This window comes from Amblyomma americanum, chromosome 1 (assembly GCF_052857255.1).
Source record: "Amblyomma americanum isolate KBUSLIRL-KWMA chromosome 1, ASM5285725v1, whole genome shotgun sequence".
NCBI lineage: Eukaryota > Metazoa > Arthropoda > Arachnida > Ixodida > Ixodidae > Amblyomma > Amblyomma americanum.
In genome coordinates this window covers 331,556,316-331,573,333 of record NC_135497.1, presented here as the reverse complement: position 1 = coordinate 331,573,333, position 17,018 = coordinate 331,556,316, and the positions used below count along the sequence as shown (strand labels likewise).

At 46.3% G+C, this 17,018-nt stretch overlaps 1 protein-coding gene across 1 annotated transcript in view; it reads left to right on the top strand.

Moving 5' to 3' along the window:
* The window catches only part of LOC144120911 (O-acyltransferase like protein-like), a 35,409-nt gene that overhangs the window by 4,244 nt on the left and 14,147 nt on the right, over positions 1-17,018 (top strand). Inside the window, exons 2-6 of the mRNA XM_077653712.1 lie at positions 11,065-11,273; positions 12,448-12,571; positions 13,911-13,998; positions 14,637-14,749; positions 15,594-15,773. Coding sequence (XP_077509838.1) covers positions 11,065-11,273; positions 12,448-12,571; positions 13,911-13,998; positions 14,637-14,749; positions 15,594-15,773 — 714 coding nt within the window. The remainder of the gene's footprint in view (positions 1-11,064; positions 11,274-12,447; positions 12,572-13,910; positions 13,999-14,636; positions 14,750-15,593; positions 15,774-17,018) is intronic.

Genomic DNA, 17,018 nt, shown 5'->3' with positions numbered 1-17,018 from the left:
ATTCCATGGAAGGTGCAAGAAAATTTTTGGAGGTGACTCATGCATACCATATAAGGGCAACGGAACCGGTTCCAACCTGAGTTTTTGGGTTGATAGTGCGGGCTTAACAGTTGGTCCAGGAGTAAAAGAGCTACTCTCAGTGAACTGAGGGATAATTCCGCACGAAAAATATCTGAACACATTCTTCGGGGCGTGTGAGAAGGTAAAAAAAAAATGTCCGGAGCGGCCTTTAGAGACAGCCTTTTTATATGAACATTCTGAATGCTCGACATGGTTGTCCCGAAAATCCATAGGCAGATGTTGCCACATATATGTCCCCATAATATACGTCTAGGAAGCAAGATGATAAGAATACTCAAGTGAGTGTCACTGAAAGGCAATGATTAAATATTCCGAAAGCAACTAATTGCTTCATCTGTTCGTTCTACTTATGGCCAGCTGTGCTCGTGAACAGGGCCATGGGACGCTGAAAAGCGCTGGAACGAGAGAAATTCCGCACGGTTATTTAAATCTCTTCTTTGCATTTGACCAGGAAGCAATTGCTGTGAAACTAAGTTATTAGACCTAAGCATACAGGTTCAGCGCAATAATAAGCGACAGCTGATTGCCATTAGCGGCCGATAGGTGGCAGGCCCATTTTTGATTATAATGGCTTATAACAAAGCTATCACAGTTCTCGCTGCAAAAAAAGGAAGAAAGAAATTGCTGTGATCAAAACCGGACAACGTACTGTATAACAGCCGCCAGGAGCGGGCGAAAGAGGCGAATTAAATTAGAACGAATCTGCACTGATAACAAAAACGCCTTGGGAATGTTGCTGCAACATTGCAACAAAAATCAGATACAAGTTATTGGCAGGGTACCTTAATTGTGAGACATTTCCATATTATGAGGCACCGACGCAACATCCGTGAACCAGGATATGAGTTGTTAATTACCTCTGTAAATATTTCGGTCAAGCGAAGTTAATTCGTGGAGTGACACATTCGAATGCTAATGAAGCCTTAAATCAGACGATATTACTCAGATTGTGTTTAAAGTATCTGCCACCATCCTCCTTAACCTTATATACCTTTGAAGCAATGGCGTGTCGTCTGGCGCCTATAATAGGCTTTCAAGATTCCACTGAATATAGTCATTTTTCATCATTTTTTATTTGATGTTTTAATGCAAGCATGAACTTCTCAATTTTCTCCCAAGCAACTGGTGAGCCTTGGGGGAATATGAGTTTAGTTTTTAGTGCTTAAGCACTAATCCGATGGGTACCAACCCCGAGCAGAATCGTCCGTTGTCGCGTTGTGTGTACGCAGCTATAACCAAGCGCAAGCGCGCCGTCTCGCAGCACTGCCCGCTCATCGTCGTCTTCTACGTAGGAGAAATCCCTGCTTTCGCTCCGATTCGAATCTAGTAAACATTATTTGTAGGTTTCTTTTCTTATTGACTCTTCCCGCAAAAAATGTCACCGGATGTAAAATGTAGAAACGCCCGTGTATACAATAATTCGGAGCCGCCTTCAACAACCGACGTATCACATAATCACATAACCAACAGTGTTTCTCAACACTTAAAGGAGTAGAGGCACCATATTTTGAGGAGTGCGTTTTTGGTTTGGAATGATGCGTACGGCATTAGTAGACATCGATTACCGTGTGGAAATCCTCAGCGCTCAATAAATAAATTGTTATTGAATTTTTTTTCCTCGGCAGTTTCAGTTTCGGTTTCGTTGCGAAATGATGGTTGCGGCGTCGTGAGTATCGGAAGACGTGAGGCATGCAAGTACCACTGCTTGGTCGTTTCGAATCCATTCAAACTCTGACGCTAAACTTATCAAGAAGCCAGAATGGCAGGAAATTAACAAGAAACAATTTTACTGCAGTTTTCTTGCGCCTCACGTGATCTGACGTGCACTGTGACGTCTTCACCGCCTTTACACTGCTGACACTTAAATTACATGGAATAATGAATTCAGTCACAAGTCAGGTACCTAGCATAGGTGAAAACGCATTGCGATAATTTTGGTGTCTCTAACGCATCCGTGATGCGTTGCCCATTTCTATATGGTTTTCTCAAGAATAGAATGGGTTCGTCTGCTTTACACTGTGTGCGTATTTTTCTCCAGGTTTTCTTTGCTACCATTATTTTCCTTTCTGAATAATACTGCTGCTATTATTGTTTTCTTATTTTCTGGTATCACTGGTTCTGCGAGGCTGCTAATTGCTTCGTACATAACTCGTTTGTCGATTTCAGCACGGCATCAAATCGCCTGTCGCTGTCTTCGTTTATTCCTTTAACGCCTACCGCCTAAATCGTGAGCTTTTTTAAGACCATAGTAGACCCATTACGCGAAAAGCTGTCGCCGTCTGCGTGTGTACGGCGATGGTACAGAAAAGAAAGGACGCACGGCGCCGCGAGAACTGGCGTGTGATGATATCGCCACCAGAAAGCCTATGGAGCAAGAAGCGGCAGCTGGCGCGTCATAGCAAATCCACCGGAAATGATGAACATAAAACGCGTAGGAGTGCGCCACACGTGTGGCCAGGAGTCAGTCAGTCAGTCAGTCAGTCGTTGCCAGGAAGAAAGAAAAGGAAAGTGCACAGGCCTGCCCACTGGCTCAAGCCGAGCCACAATCGCTACCACGTGCTGATAGTAGAGTTAAAAGATTGGATAGAGATAGAGAGACAGGATAGGAAAGATAGATAGATAGATAGATTGTTGCCAGGAAGAAAGAAAAGGAAAGTGCGCAGGCCTGCTCACTGGCTCTAGCCGAGCCACAATCGCTACCACGTGCAGATAGTAGGAGAGTTGAAAGATGGGACAGAAAGACAGAATAGTAAAGACGCGCTAAAGACAAGGCCGATCCCGGAGGTAGTGCAATACCGGGCCAAGGCGGGAGTGAAGCATCCTTCAAACTCTCAGCCACATTTCCAAAATAAGTCCAATTGGACCCGTAACAGATACTCTAGGGGGTCCGGACATTCGCTTGGAAAGATGTCTGCCTGTCTGTCTGTTACTGCCAGGAAAAAAGAAAGGAAAGTGCACAGCCCTGCTCGCTGGCTCAAGCCGAGCCACAATCGCTACCACGTGCAGATAGAACGAGAGTTGTAAGAGGGGATAGAAAGACAGGATAGCAAAGACGCGCTAAAGACAAGGCCGATCCCGGAGGTAGTGCAATACCGGGCCAACCGGTATGACACCGCTGCGGGTGGTGTCATACGATTTCTCGTCGCATATAGCATACGTCTCTTAGTCGAGTTGGAGACTAGCTGACGACAGTGGATCGAATCGCCGACATATGTACAGGTCAGAGCAGCATGTTGTCGGTCAAGTTGGCTCTGCATGATATAAATGAAGTGGGCGCAAAACTTGGACAAGGACTGAGAAGAAATACTTACGACGACTGCAAAGCGCTTGCCAATCGTCGTATGTGTTTCTTCTCGGCCCATGTCCAAGTTTTGCGCCCACTCTATGACATATGTACAGCCCCCGTCAAAAGTGTAGAGCCCAAGGGATTTCCTTCTAAGCTTCTTAGCTGGGCTCCCTAGAATATTGTCACGTGGTGGTGACTGCAATCCGGAGAGCAGCAAGAGAGCGAAGATGGCGTCTAAACAAAACTCTTCATTTAGGCTGACTTGCGCCCACAATGGACCGAATCACTCGGCGGGGGCGTCGCGACAATCGGGCTCGGCGGTCGTCGAACAGAATGCCCGCCGCTCTCGGCCGTACTCAACTTAAAGCTAAAAGCGAACTTTATAGATAAAGCGTGCAAAGTTACTAGAATATTCTGGACAATCAGCTACGCCTGGACGCGATCAATCGAGATAATTATGTTCGCGTCTTGCATCGCAAACAAAGCGATAAAGCGGCGTGCCGTCAGCTTTGAAGAATGAACAAAGAAACACTGCAAAGATATACGGCATTACTCCGCTCTCAAACAAGCATCGACCCGACGCTTTAAGACGTAAGAGTACAAACAAAACCGACTGTGAAAAATAAACACCTAGTGTGGAAACACAGCGTCGTTAGTTTGTAGCGCCCATAATAGGGCTCTAGACTTGCGACATGGAAAAGTTCGGGTTACACGCGGCGTCGCTGGGAAGCAGTCATTTTATCAGGAACGACTTCACAATCCAGTTCACCTAGCCGACGAAGAGCCTTGTATGGGTCGAAATAGCTGCGAAAAAGCTTTTCATTCAATCCGCGGTGGCGAATGGGCGTCGAAACCCAGACTCGGTCTCCTATCTTGTATTCCGCGTTGCGTCTTCCTAGGTTGTATCGCCTGGCGTCGGTCCGGGGCTGGTCTTTGATCCGTAACCGGGCAAGTCTACGGGCTTCTGCGCGTTGAAGGTAGGCGGTGATGTCGACGTTCTCTTCTTCTGTAATGTTGGGCAGCATGGGGTCTAGCGTGGTCGTGGCTTCCCTGCCATGGACGAGCCTAAAAGGCGTCATCCGGGTGATCTCCTGCACTGCGGTGTTGTAGGCGAAGACGACGTAAGGCAGGATGACGTCCCAGGTCTTGTGTTCGGCATCGACATACATGGCGAGCATATCGGCGATGGTTTTGTTCAGGCGCTCGGTGAGTGCGCTGGTCTGCGGATGGAACGCAGTTGTCCTCCTGTGGCTGGTTTGACTGTAACGCAGGATGGCTTGCGTTAGTTCCGCCGTGAATGCTGTTCCTCTGTCCGTGACGAGCACGTCACGGACATCACTTTACCCAGCACCATACCCATCAGCATCACTTACCGAGCACCTCCACCAGATGTCACGTAGTGGCGACGGCAGTTGAAGGAGCGATGAAGACGGACAGAAGTTCTTCCAAAAGAAAACTCCTTATTTGGGCTGACTTGCGCCAACAATGAACTGAATCACTCGGCGGCGGCGAAGCGACAAGCGTGCTCGGCGGTCGTTGAACAGAATATCCACCGCTGTCGGCCGTGCTTAATTTAAAGCTCATAGCGAACTTTCGAGATAAAGCGTGCAAAGTTACTAGCACATTCTGGAACAAGGTAGAATCAGCTCTGCCTGGATGCGATCAATCGAGATAAATCTGGTCGCGTCTTGCATCGCAAACAAAGCGATAAAGCGGCAACCTCTTTGGTTCATTAAAGTTTTCAATTAAAGAATGAAATGTGGAATCAGCGTTCGGAGGCGCGTATTCGTTTCATTTCTCAGTGCGCAACCTGCGTCGACGTCGAACGCTCACGATGACGCACTGATCCTTTCGCCTTCACAGCATGTAAGTCGTCTAAAGTGCCCTTTGAATTTTTTTCTCCTTTTCTATTCACTAACTCGCCTCGCTTTTTGCTGCCCTTCCCTTCATATCGATGTTTTAAGTCCATTACCATCAGGTAGGCTTGCCAATTTTGTAACATTTCCGGTACTTATCTTCTTTCCCTGTACTTAATTAAAACATTAGATTTACAACATATATCAAGATGCGTATGAGGTAAAACGTTGTCTGTGTTACCTGGAAACGGCTGAAGGCTGCAAGACTGAGTGTTTCACATGAGATCTTCTGAAATCTTTAAAAAGAGGCTTTTTTAGTTAGAAGACTGCTTTTTTCAGCACAGCATTGTCAGCAGTGTAGCGAACCAAAATACTGCTAAGTAATGCTAACTAGTACGCTGGTTAACTAATACTGAATGGTTAACTTCTTAACTATTGCCGTTAGTCTCCTTGTTTATTGAGATACGTGTAGAACATTGTAAGTAATATCACTATCAGCGTTCAGAATTTCCAAAACGCAGTTACCCTTGGCCTTGTTGCCCAACATATTTTGCCTACATCCTGCCAAAATACATGCGGTTTTGAAAAACTTGCAGGCAAAGCAATCTCTCCAGTACGCTTAACTCGTGGAAATAGCCAAATCTGGTTGGGCACAGCGCCGAGTGTAGCCGCGTTTCCGAAATTCTAAAACTTGTATGGATGCTACTTCCGGTGGGCTACACGCCTCTCAATAAATAAGAAGAATAAAGTAGTAGTTAAAAAGTTAACTGTCCGATATAAGGTAAGCAGCCTACTAGTTATTCCATTTTAGATTTATTCTGATGCGCTATACCGCTGACAATGCTATGGCGAAAAGAGCGCTCTTTTAACCCAAAAAGAGTATTTTTGAAGTAAAAAAAAATTGCAAGTAATTTCAGTTGAAACACCAGGAATAAGTATCAACTATAAGCTTAATCTCAAGAGCAGGTAAACATTCAGAAAAAAAACAACCTAAAACGTTTTAATGAGTCCTGAATTTTTACACGCCAAAAGAACGCAACTGAGTACATGAGGCACTCCGTCGTAAAGGGTAATTTCGGCGACCCGGGGTTCATCACCACCGAGCGAAATGTTTGGGGGCTTTTGCATCACCAGCATTGTAATGCTGTGGTCGCGGTCGCCTTTAAGCCCGCAACCACCAGCAGGTGTACTTTCATAGTTTGACTCCGTGGAGTTTGTTCGATATTTTGTCAGAGACGGAGCTTCCAGCACCAGCAGAAATATACTGAGTGCTCGTTCCCAGGCCACCTAGTAAATACGTATGAAAGAGTGCACAATTTATTGTCGTCGAGTGCCATCGCGCGTGACATGAGACTGGTTGGACTACAAATATCATGAATTTGTAGTCGAGTTACCACTATCCGAAAATACGCCCTTTTTTTCTGTACGCCATGCTGATATGATTTATATATAACAGGACGTTCCACGTCCACTGCTATGGTTGGGCTGGTACTGGTGAACACTGTGATTGTTAGGCTACACTTAACGTAAATGTGTGCGAAAGTTAAGGCAGAACCATCGCCGCCGTGGCTCAGTCGTTAGAACACCGTATGCGACATGCTGATGTCGCATGTTCGTATTCCCCCGACTGCGGGTGCTTCTCTTTTCTGCTAATTTCTTCAATTTTGTCTCGTAGGTTAAACAAGAAAGATATATGAATGCTTCCTCCTATCAAGAAAGCCGCAACCAAAAAAGTAACATTCCCCTGTGCCAGCCGCCTAGGCGAAAGGTTGTTGGCATCTTTCCCTGTGTAAACAAATCGTGAAAGAGCCCCTCAACCTCCCTGTTTGTGTCTCTACTCATGCTGATAGGCTTGGAAGTGTAAACGGTAGGCACCGGCCAGAACACTTCACGACAGAGATGCTCGCGTCGTTCGCCTCAGAGAAAGCCATACATACAGCGCCCAATGTGAATAGAGTTCACACTTCTGTCCGAAATGGCCGTTTCGGCAAACTGGTTCGACACGGTTTGAAAATGACAGCTCTCTGCGCACGGACGGGAGTACAATAGCTGAAGTACGAGCGCCCACTTTCCAATTCGTGGCCGAAAGTTAAGAGCTCGCGCATCTTTTCTGTCCACCTCGCGGTCGTGTTTTGCGTTCCGCGGCAATTTTGAAACGAGACCGTACTTTACTGCACGACGAGAGACAACGTGATTGAGCTGCTTTTTAAGATTCAGTCAACTCTGCGTTTCGTGTTTTGCAAATCACAAAACATGTCATATCATCAAGGGCTCAGCAAGTGTGGCTTTAAAACCAGAAACCAAAAGACGCGAAAACTCAGAAGACACGTGTCTTGAAGCAGGCCTTGTCAACCTGAACCGTAAACACCGAGAACCTCCGGCGAAGTGAAGGAGGGGGTATATAAATCCGATCATTGCGCGCGTGCAAGGGCGCGATGACGCGACGCGTGCTTGGCAGCACGCGCGCAGACAGCGCAACATGCGCGTAATCTACGCGCGCGCGATCAGCACCACACGCGTGCGAGTTATCTCGAAGACGCGCGTGCGGAAGGTTTTCTCGGCGGAAAGCGCAGCGCCTCCAGCGAGACGGGTGTCGTCATCAGCCGCGCTCAGAGAGCCGCTGCGGAGCTGGCGGGCGCTTTCCTTGTGTCCCCTTAGCTCGAATGCCAGCTAGTGAGTTATCCGTTTTTCCTTTCACGTCGAAAAAGAGCAAAAGAGATGAAAATGAGACTTATATGTGTGCGTTACCAACTAGAAGTCATAGTGACAGGTACCCGCCCCCCCCCCCCCCCCCCCCCTCCACACACACCACACACAGTACGAAAGCATCCGGGAAGACAAGAATGAGAAAGCATATATATATATATATATATATATATATATATATATATATATATATATATATATATATATATATATATATATATATATATATATATATATATACTCCATCAGAACAAAGAGAGCGAGCTTTCGTGGGCCTTTCTCTTTGCCCGGTTCATCTAAGCCGCCTTCATTAAGTTTCAGGCTTCACACTGACTTATTTAGTCACCATTAACCGCATATAAGTTGAACTTGTGGATGCCTGTATTTTTAATGAGACAAGAAAAGGCAGTGCTATCAGCCAAACAAAAATTTATGAGGAGGAGAAAATGAATTACACGCACAAAAAGTTTTGTAGAAAAAAAAACTCAGTTGTTCGACGACTTTGGTTTGCGAGTCGGTGCAGATAAGTCTTGAGTTCAACCTGATCCAAGTGAGCAGTGTCAACTTTTGGTACGTTACTAGAAAGCCTATCTTAAGACATTCTGGGCCCAATTTCATCCGGCTAAGACAAGTGTTTTCTATTTTCTTTTTGGTTGTTGTTGTTGAACTGATATAGCAGGTGATCTTAACGAACTTCACGCCCTGGTGTGATGATTTTTATCTCGGCAGAAGGAAAGTGTCCAAAGAGCACTTTTGATACTGCGTGAGCAAATGAAGCGGAGAGTGCTGCTTCAAACGCCATGTGCACTGACATGGTGGATGGCTCGATTCCACAGGCCATTTCAGTAGAATCCCTGAGATGCATGTGGATGCAACTTCTTCGGAAAATGTCGACACCATTCGCGAAATGATTATGGAAAACAGAAGCATGTCGAGTAACTGTGTAGCAGGGACCCTAAAAATTCACGACATCGCGTGTCTTACACACAACCCGATGTACTTGACGTGACGAAGGTTTCGGCAAAGTGGGTCCCCATATGCCTCAGTGTCGACCGGAAGTATGAACTCGTGGCGACTTCCTAGGACATTCTTCGCCATTCTTGAGACAGGTGAAGCGAGTTTTTGTGTAAGCTTATCACATTGGATGAGACAAGGTTATTTCTGTAAGTTGTGGAGAGAACTGCGTTCACCCCGGCCGAAGAAAGGTCACCTTCCAGGTGACGGAAATGTGTCTGTGAATTATATAGACGTGGGTGCCGTGGACTCAGAAGCTGCACAAAGTCAGGCAGGAGATGCTCAAGAAACGACGAGGAAAGCTGTTGACGGGAGGGCTCTTTTTGCATGACAGTGCCCCAGCTCACAAAGTTTCCATAACCGCCCAGAAACTGGCCAACATCAAATTTCAGATAGTGCAACATCCCCTTTACTCGCCCGATTTAGCTCCCAGTGACTACCATTTGCTTCCAGATCTGAAGAAGCACTTGAAGGGCACACAATGTTCTTTCCGCGAAGATGTTACATCGACGGCAAGTAGGTGGTTTGATGCTGAACGATGCACAGTCCTATTTTCTGAAGGGCCTTTCGACGCTGCAGGACAGACGTCAAAGGTACATTCACCTTCGAGGAGAATATGAATTACTGGCAAGTTTGATTCCTGTGCCGTTAATTTTTCTTTGCAAAGCTAAAGGCTTAACCCCTCCACCCCCCCTCCCCCTTCTCGTATTTGTTTAATTAGTGAGGATGAATGCGCTGCCCTCGTGATAGCTTTTCTCCTTCCTTCGCTTCCGTTTTCTTGCAAGTTTATTTCTTTCGTCGATTTTTCTCTTTTTTTAGAATATTGCGCTTAGCACATTCGCTGCCTTCTCTCCCTCTCGATCTTTCTCTCTCCTTTCTTCTCTAATGTCATAACACAGTTAGTGGCGCGAAGTTCCCAATACTTTGTCAATCATTTCCTCTTCAAAAGTGGACGCCGCTACGGCTATCTCGTATGCTTCCTTAAAGGTTGCCTGTGGTGCAGTACTAGCCTACTTTTTTTCTTTATTTCGTCAAGACCTGCTGGAGAACATAACCACTGCACCCCTTCCATGGCCTTAAAGGGACAGTGAAGGCAACGTCATTCAATTTTTGCTCAGTAAAAATCAGTGGTGTGGTTTTTCTCTGTGTGTTGATATTTGTTCGGCCGCAGAAGGCGCATTTTTGGCCGAGGAGACTCCTTTTCAAAATTTTCCCGCAAGCCTATTCAGACTCATGGCGCCTACACCAAATAGTGCCTCTAGATGAGCGTTTTGGAGCGGATATCGGTGTAGCCTAGTATCTGGGATCGGCGCCCAAGAAACTGCACACACATATCGTCATTCATTTGCGATATCGGCTGGCGATGGCGACACCAGTGGCCGTATTCTATGAGCTGTCCATTTTCGGTTGTCCATTTCGCGTCCATTCTGTCCTCCGTCATTGGTCACTCAGACATACCCGCGGCTTTCAAGCATCTGTTGAAAGCGACCCGGCCATTGCGTGGTTGGCGACTGGACCTCACCATTGGCTGCATGTCGCAGCTAATGGCAGCCACTGGTCATGTTCGGTCGCCTGCTGTTGGCAGAGCACTGAGATGCGTCTCACCATTGGCTGCATCTTGCATCCAATTCAGCCCAATAGTAAGGTCGAGTCGCAAACTGCCCAATGGCTGGGTCGCTTGCCACAGACGCTTGAAAGCGGTGGCGACATCTGAGTGACCAGCGACCGAGGACCGATTGAAGGCGAAGTGGGCAACGGAAAATGAACAGGTTGTAGAATACGGACCGTGTAGTTCATTTCTCGGTTTTCGCACTTTTGTTATTTATAAAGGCTGCGTTTTCAGTGAAAGGGTCGTCTTCGTCAATATGACGCAATAATCTAACAATAAAAGCAATATCAATTTGTTCGCAACGTACCCCAATAACCGACGCTGCCGCATTCAAATGTGCTGCCGAGAATCGTATTTTGCTGACTGGCTGTGTTGCTTCGTGGTATTTTTTATTCCGCCTGCTTTACTTTCTTTCTTTTGACTTTTTCCAGGCGCTTCGCTGATAGCATTGCATCCTGAAAACACTAAAAGAACTAAATAAGTGAACAAATCTTTCAATTCCTTACGCGCAGTGGTGGACGCAATGGGCAGGCCGCACGCTGGCACGATGCAGGGCCGCATCGCGGCTTACGGTGCGTACGACCAGTGTCTGGCGGTGCGGCACGATGAGGGGCTGTTCCAGGGCAAGTACTGTATGTTGCACCTGGAGCTCGACGGCTCAGAGTTTTCGCCATCACTGCGGGTCCTCGTCAACAGATTCGTCGAGCACTACGGCCTCCAGGTGGGCAACCCAATCGCTGCACTAGCGAAGTCTGCCCTAACGCTGACTGTGGTTCTTAACCACAGACAACGTTAGTGATTATTGTTTTCTCCGCTCGCCGCTCATGCATGTTACTTGGGGGAGTTCTGGGTTTTTTTGGCAAGCCCATACCATATGGCACACAGTCGCAGCGCTCTTCACAGTGCGGGTATACTGGGTGGTAGAGTTCCGGGTATATGGCACGAAGTTTTGTAGGATTAAGAATATATTTAGTGTGCAGTTTTCAATGGCTGACTTCTTAACGCTCAGGTGCTTGTTGGGAGGAGGCAGCTCCCTTCTCGCTCGCCAGAAGTCAGATGACCTGACATTGTCAAAGTGTGTGGCGTGTGTCTGAAATATTTTCAGATCATGCCAAAGCGCCCTTTCATTTGGCTGCGACAAGCCGCCTATGAATTCGTGACAACATTTGGCTTCTTTCTTGAAGCAGCGGCTAGCATGATGGCTGTATCCTCTGCTTCAGTGACGTCATTGGTTTGGATTTGCCCGCGACTGTTCCAAGCAAGCAGATTATATAGATTAATGTTACTGTGAGTAGGCTTCCTCATTCTTTGTTACCGCTGTTTTAATACGGGGCATGTTTCTGTTGCGGGTCTACGTGTACATGTGGTGGCACAAACTATGACTTCTTTGACGTTGTTTTCTAGAGGCTGTGTGCAAAGGCATGCCCGTTATTCCACGCGAAAAAAATTGTGCGCCGGGCACAACATGAGCTAGGCACTGCGTGTCAGGAACCGCGGATACAGAGGCTCGACAGGTGCGAGTGTTCTCTTCTAAGCGTGCACACTTAAAAGCATTTTTCTGCATACTGACCTAGGATACCAAGATTAAAGCACGGACTTATTATCACTGATAGCAGCAATGCTTCACATGTCTCGGGTACCTGCTGTGATAAGCACAAGCTCTATCGGTAAACGAGGCCCATCTACAGTGAAATGCAGGGCTAACTATCTCTCTCGCACTTTCACAATACAAGGTGATATGAACGCTCGCTTGTAGTTAGAACGCCTGAGCGCTGTAAACAAAACTTCCGAAGTCTGTACATATGCGCTGTTAACAGTCGGGTGCCACTTTTCTTGTGACACCACTGCCGCACGTGGCCCTTGCTTTACCCGCTTGTCCTCTCACCTGCGAACAGTATGTTGGCAACCTATCAAGACAGGCCGAAGCCGGCACTCCGCTCTGGGTGCCACTCTACAAGGTCGGGGCCTGTGTGCCTTCCACGTGCCAAAAGGAAGACCTGCAGATCATCATCGACCACTGTAAGCACGCCTTGCGATCTGGAGTTCACTAAGAATTGCATGTTGCCTTCGCCGCGCGACTGTAAATTCACTCTGAACTGTGAAGATGACGCCATATTTTCATCTTGCCGACGTCCTTGTCGTTTTTATACTTACTCTGAATTTTTCCCTCTCAAGTTTCTCTTCCTTCAGGAGTAAAACCAGTCAAAACACGGAACACAGTGAAGAGACGAGGCCTCGTCTCCGTCTTTTGACTGGTTTTACTCCTGAGCATGTACCAACTGACCCACATTTCAACACTATTTCTCTTCCTTACAACCTTGCGTTACGCATTGCAAGACTAGCGATGGATTATTTCGGTTGAGAAAAAGGACAAAACTTAAGCACATACGCAGACATGGCCACGTCGTATTCGATTGCTGATCATCGCTCCTTGTCTATTTCACATTTTCGCTTTTAAGTCCTTGTCTATTCGCGCTGCTTCTTGTTATTAGAAGAGTAAGCCAGCCAGAAAGAGAGAATGTCACATTCTTTTTGATTACAGAGGGATCGTATTTAACGGATGCTCTTAGCCCTTTTGCTAAACGAAATAAAGTGCACGTCGCCCATCTCACGAGCGAAACTTCGCTGCAAGCCGAACCTGCATGCTAAATAAGCATGCATGAAATGGCATCTTGGAGTGTGATAATCTGATTTCTTGAGCATAGGTTACGTGTTAATCAACTGAACGGACGTTTTTTTGGTCTACGAGTCAAGCCGGAAACGAAGCTATGCAGCTTTTGTGTTGCTTTTTCTTTTTGGTTCCTTTCTTATAACTTAGTGCGTCGTAATTATCTTCTCGGCACATATCGTTTGCCGCTGTAAGCTGCCGTAGCAATTTCGCGGACAATTTATTGCTTTGACCTTACCTTAAAGATTGTTCTTTAAAAATTGGTCTTTGACGCATTCCTGTCCTCTTAGTGCACCCCCCCCCCCCCCCCCTTTCATCTATCTCTTAAGGTTACCACTTTATGATGGTCTAATTATTTCAAATTTATATGCTGCAGATAAGCGCCGGAAACCACTGCTCAAGTTATTCCACTTAATGAAACCAGCTGTTTCAAACCAAAACTGGGGCTTTGTTGCCCGAAGCTCCTGCCGCCTTTTTCCCGCCTAAATAAGCATAGTTTTTTTTTTGCGCCAGGCTTAATTTTTTTTTCGAACCCAAAGCTGGGCACGTTTTCGCGCACGTGCCATGTTGCAGTTTTTGCAATACAGCGAGCTGCAGCGCTTCATCCAAAAGCATTGTTGTTTTTATTATATCCAGTTTCTGTCCGACACGAACGCTTATTTTGTGGCTCGATTTCTCTCTTGCATTTAGTCACCAAAGACCTTGGTTCCCAGTGGAAGGTCAAGTGGTGCACGGTGGAGGAACCAGTCAAACTGGATCGACGCCAAAGTGTGATCCTGTAAGTTCCTAACTCCGTACTACCTCGATGGAAAGAAACGCGAACAACCCGGCGCCCACACGCCCCGCGATTTTCATCGCGCTTTTGCCTGGGTGGTACAAAAAAGACGTTAGAGTCGTCCTAGAAAGTATCATGGACGAGTCTAGGGCCTTTTTGCTACCACCGAAATAAAAGTGTGGTGAAACTAAATTGAAATAGCGGAGCGTGTTGGTGCCGTGTTGTTCGCGTTTCTTTCCATCGAGGTAGTAGTACATAATATTAAGACTGGAAAGCTCTAACTAAGGCATATGAAATCTTTTCATCACTTTGTAGTGCTGAAAAATCATGACACAGCTTATTTCACGCTAGAGCAGATTACCGCATTACATTCATAAACCTTTGAATGGGGGAACAATAGTCCTTATAGCTATAAAAAAGAGAATCACAAAAGGCTTGAACTACTTGTTTAGTTGCTAAAGGAATCATAACCTCATTTAGTGCAGGCAAAGTAACAACATACGCCTATTTACGTGACTGCTATGGCATTTAGCCTTTCTAAAATTGCGTAGAGAAATGAACCCACTGCTCTTTTTGCTGTCTGAAAGGAGTTTCTCGTTTCTAACGCACATTATGTACGACAATGTTCCCCACTTCTCTAGGTGCATCTTCGGAGTGTGGATTTCGTTTATCCTTTTTGGGACTGGCTATGACATCTACAGAACGGTGCTCTCCGTGGGTGACAACGAGGAAACTGGAAAAGAGGCGTCCTCTGGTAAGTGTCTCGTTGCGAGAACTTGCTGGCGATGATCGGGAAGCAACTTGACAGTCACGAAAACTACGCCTACGCGAAGCCTCGCAATTAATGGCGAGCGTACGTTCCGAAGTCACTGCGGTATAGAGTAACGCCATAGCAACCAACTCAAAATGATAGCACCACATGATGTGTTAGTGACAGAAAGGAGGAAAGAGTCGAAGAAGGAGGTTTGTCTTCGAGGCACTTCCTTGTACAACTCCGAATTTATTGGGCAAGCGCACCGCCAAGGAATCACAGGTGTCCGGTGGACCCTGGAAGGGAAGTGGCCGCACAGAATAATACGGCCAGCTCTCCACAGCGTAATTAAGTTGTTTTTCTTTCGGGCTCAGTAAAGCACGTGGCTAAAGCGGCGCTTTTTCTACAGCGCGCCTCTGTTTTGTGTTCGCCTGGGCTCTGTTTCGGCCAGCTGGGTAGGCTCACACAAACATCAACATCATCATCCTCACTACGCCCACTGCAGGTTCATCATCATCATCATCATCATCATCATCATCATCATCATCATCATCATCATCATCATCATCATCACCATCACCAGCCTTACTACTCCCTCTTCGGGTCAAAGGGCTCTCCCATGTCTCTAAAATTAACCCTGTCCTTTGCCGCTTTGCAAATAGTCAAATACGAAATCGTTTAAAGTTGGCAGAGAGGTGATTTCTGGCGCATTCCGTAAATCTAATCAGTTTTAAATCCTGCCACCATATTCATCAAACCATGATCGATCCACTTTTTGAAAGGAAATCTACCGTCGGGTTTTGTAGCGATTGCGATAGCTACACTGTGAAAATTCCTTGTCGCGCAGGCTACCTCTCCAGAGCAGTGACATCCTTCTCGCTAAGGAAAGCCTTCAAGAAGCTGATGGACATGCCCAACTGGGGAGACTACTCCAACGACCTTGGCTTTGTGCACGGCATGCGAGTCTTCTCTGCCACGTGGGTCATACTGGGGCACACCCACTTGATTCGAGATATTCACGCTAGCTGTGAGTAGTGTGGGCACAGTTTTTCCTTCCCGATCTGTCCGAAAAAAGCGTGAAAACGGCACGACTGTGTCACAGCAAGTCCTAGAAGTTTCCCAGCCTCAAGTAAAAACGTACACGAGCAATGTTAACACCTGCCCATTCCGCGCTTACACGCCCCGTTTTCACCCGTAACTGAGGTTAAACCACTTGAGTGCACCAACCTCGTGGTTTCATTTATTTTTTTTTCTCAAGGCTTCTTTTTTTTTTTTTTGCAACAGGACGGTGCTGTAGCGCAGTAGCATACAAATGATGTCGTCTCGTATGCGGACTTTGCAACAAGCCCTAACTGAACAACTTTGTAGCTTCAATGAACTGAACGAAACGGCGGTTTTACTGTTTCGTTGCATCTCAAAATTAGAAATGGTAGAATTCGTGGAAATGCGTACTGCCAGCCTTATTGACCCAAGAAAAAAGCCTACTCAGATGCTTGCTATAGTGGAGCGGACACTTAGGTTGCTAGCCCTGAAGTTCTTTAGTTTTGCCAGTTTCTACACTCCTGATCAAAGCCCTGACTATTGCCGCAGCAAGTATCCTGAGGTTGGTGAGCGAGCACTAGTTAGCAACCAATTATTATAATTATTATTGAAATGAATGTACATAGAAGACCAATCTAGGCCGACACTGCAGAAGCATGCAACAAAACCTATATGGGCGGTTCTTGTCCTTCCTTAAACGCTGAATAATTGAATGTGGGAAGAGCAACAATATTTAGGTTGGAGAAAACCAAAGTAACGCGGATAATGTTCTGCGTTCAAGTCATTGTGGGCCTTCTATGCGTACTTCCTGCCTTATTGACCCAAGAAGAAAGCCTACTCAGATGCTTGCTATAGCGGACACTTATGTTGCTAGCCCCGAAGTTCTTTAGTTTTGCCAGTTTCTACACTCCAGATCAAAGCCCTGACTATTCCCGCAGCGAGTATCCTGAGGTTGGTGAACGAGCACTAGTTAGCAACCAATTTTTTTATTATTATTCAAATGAATGCAGATAGGAGACCAATCCAGGCCGACACCGCAAAACCATGCAACAGAACCTATATGGGCGGTTCTTGTCCTTTCTTAAACGCTCAATAATTGAATGTGGGAAGAGCAACAATATTTAAGTTGGAGAAAACCAAAGTAACGTGGATAATGTTCTGCGTTTAAGTCATGGTGGGCCTTATAAATGTCTTTTCTATATTTTTAATACTGTCGTCAACAGATGGCAAC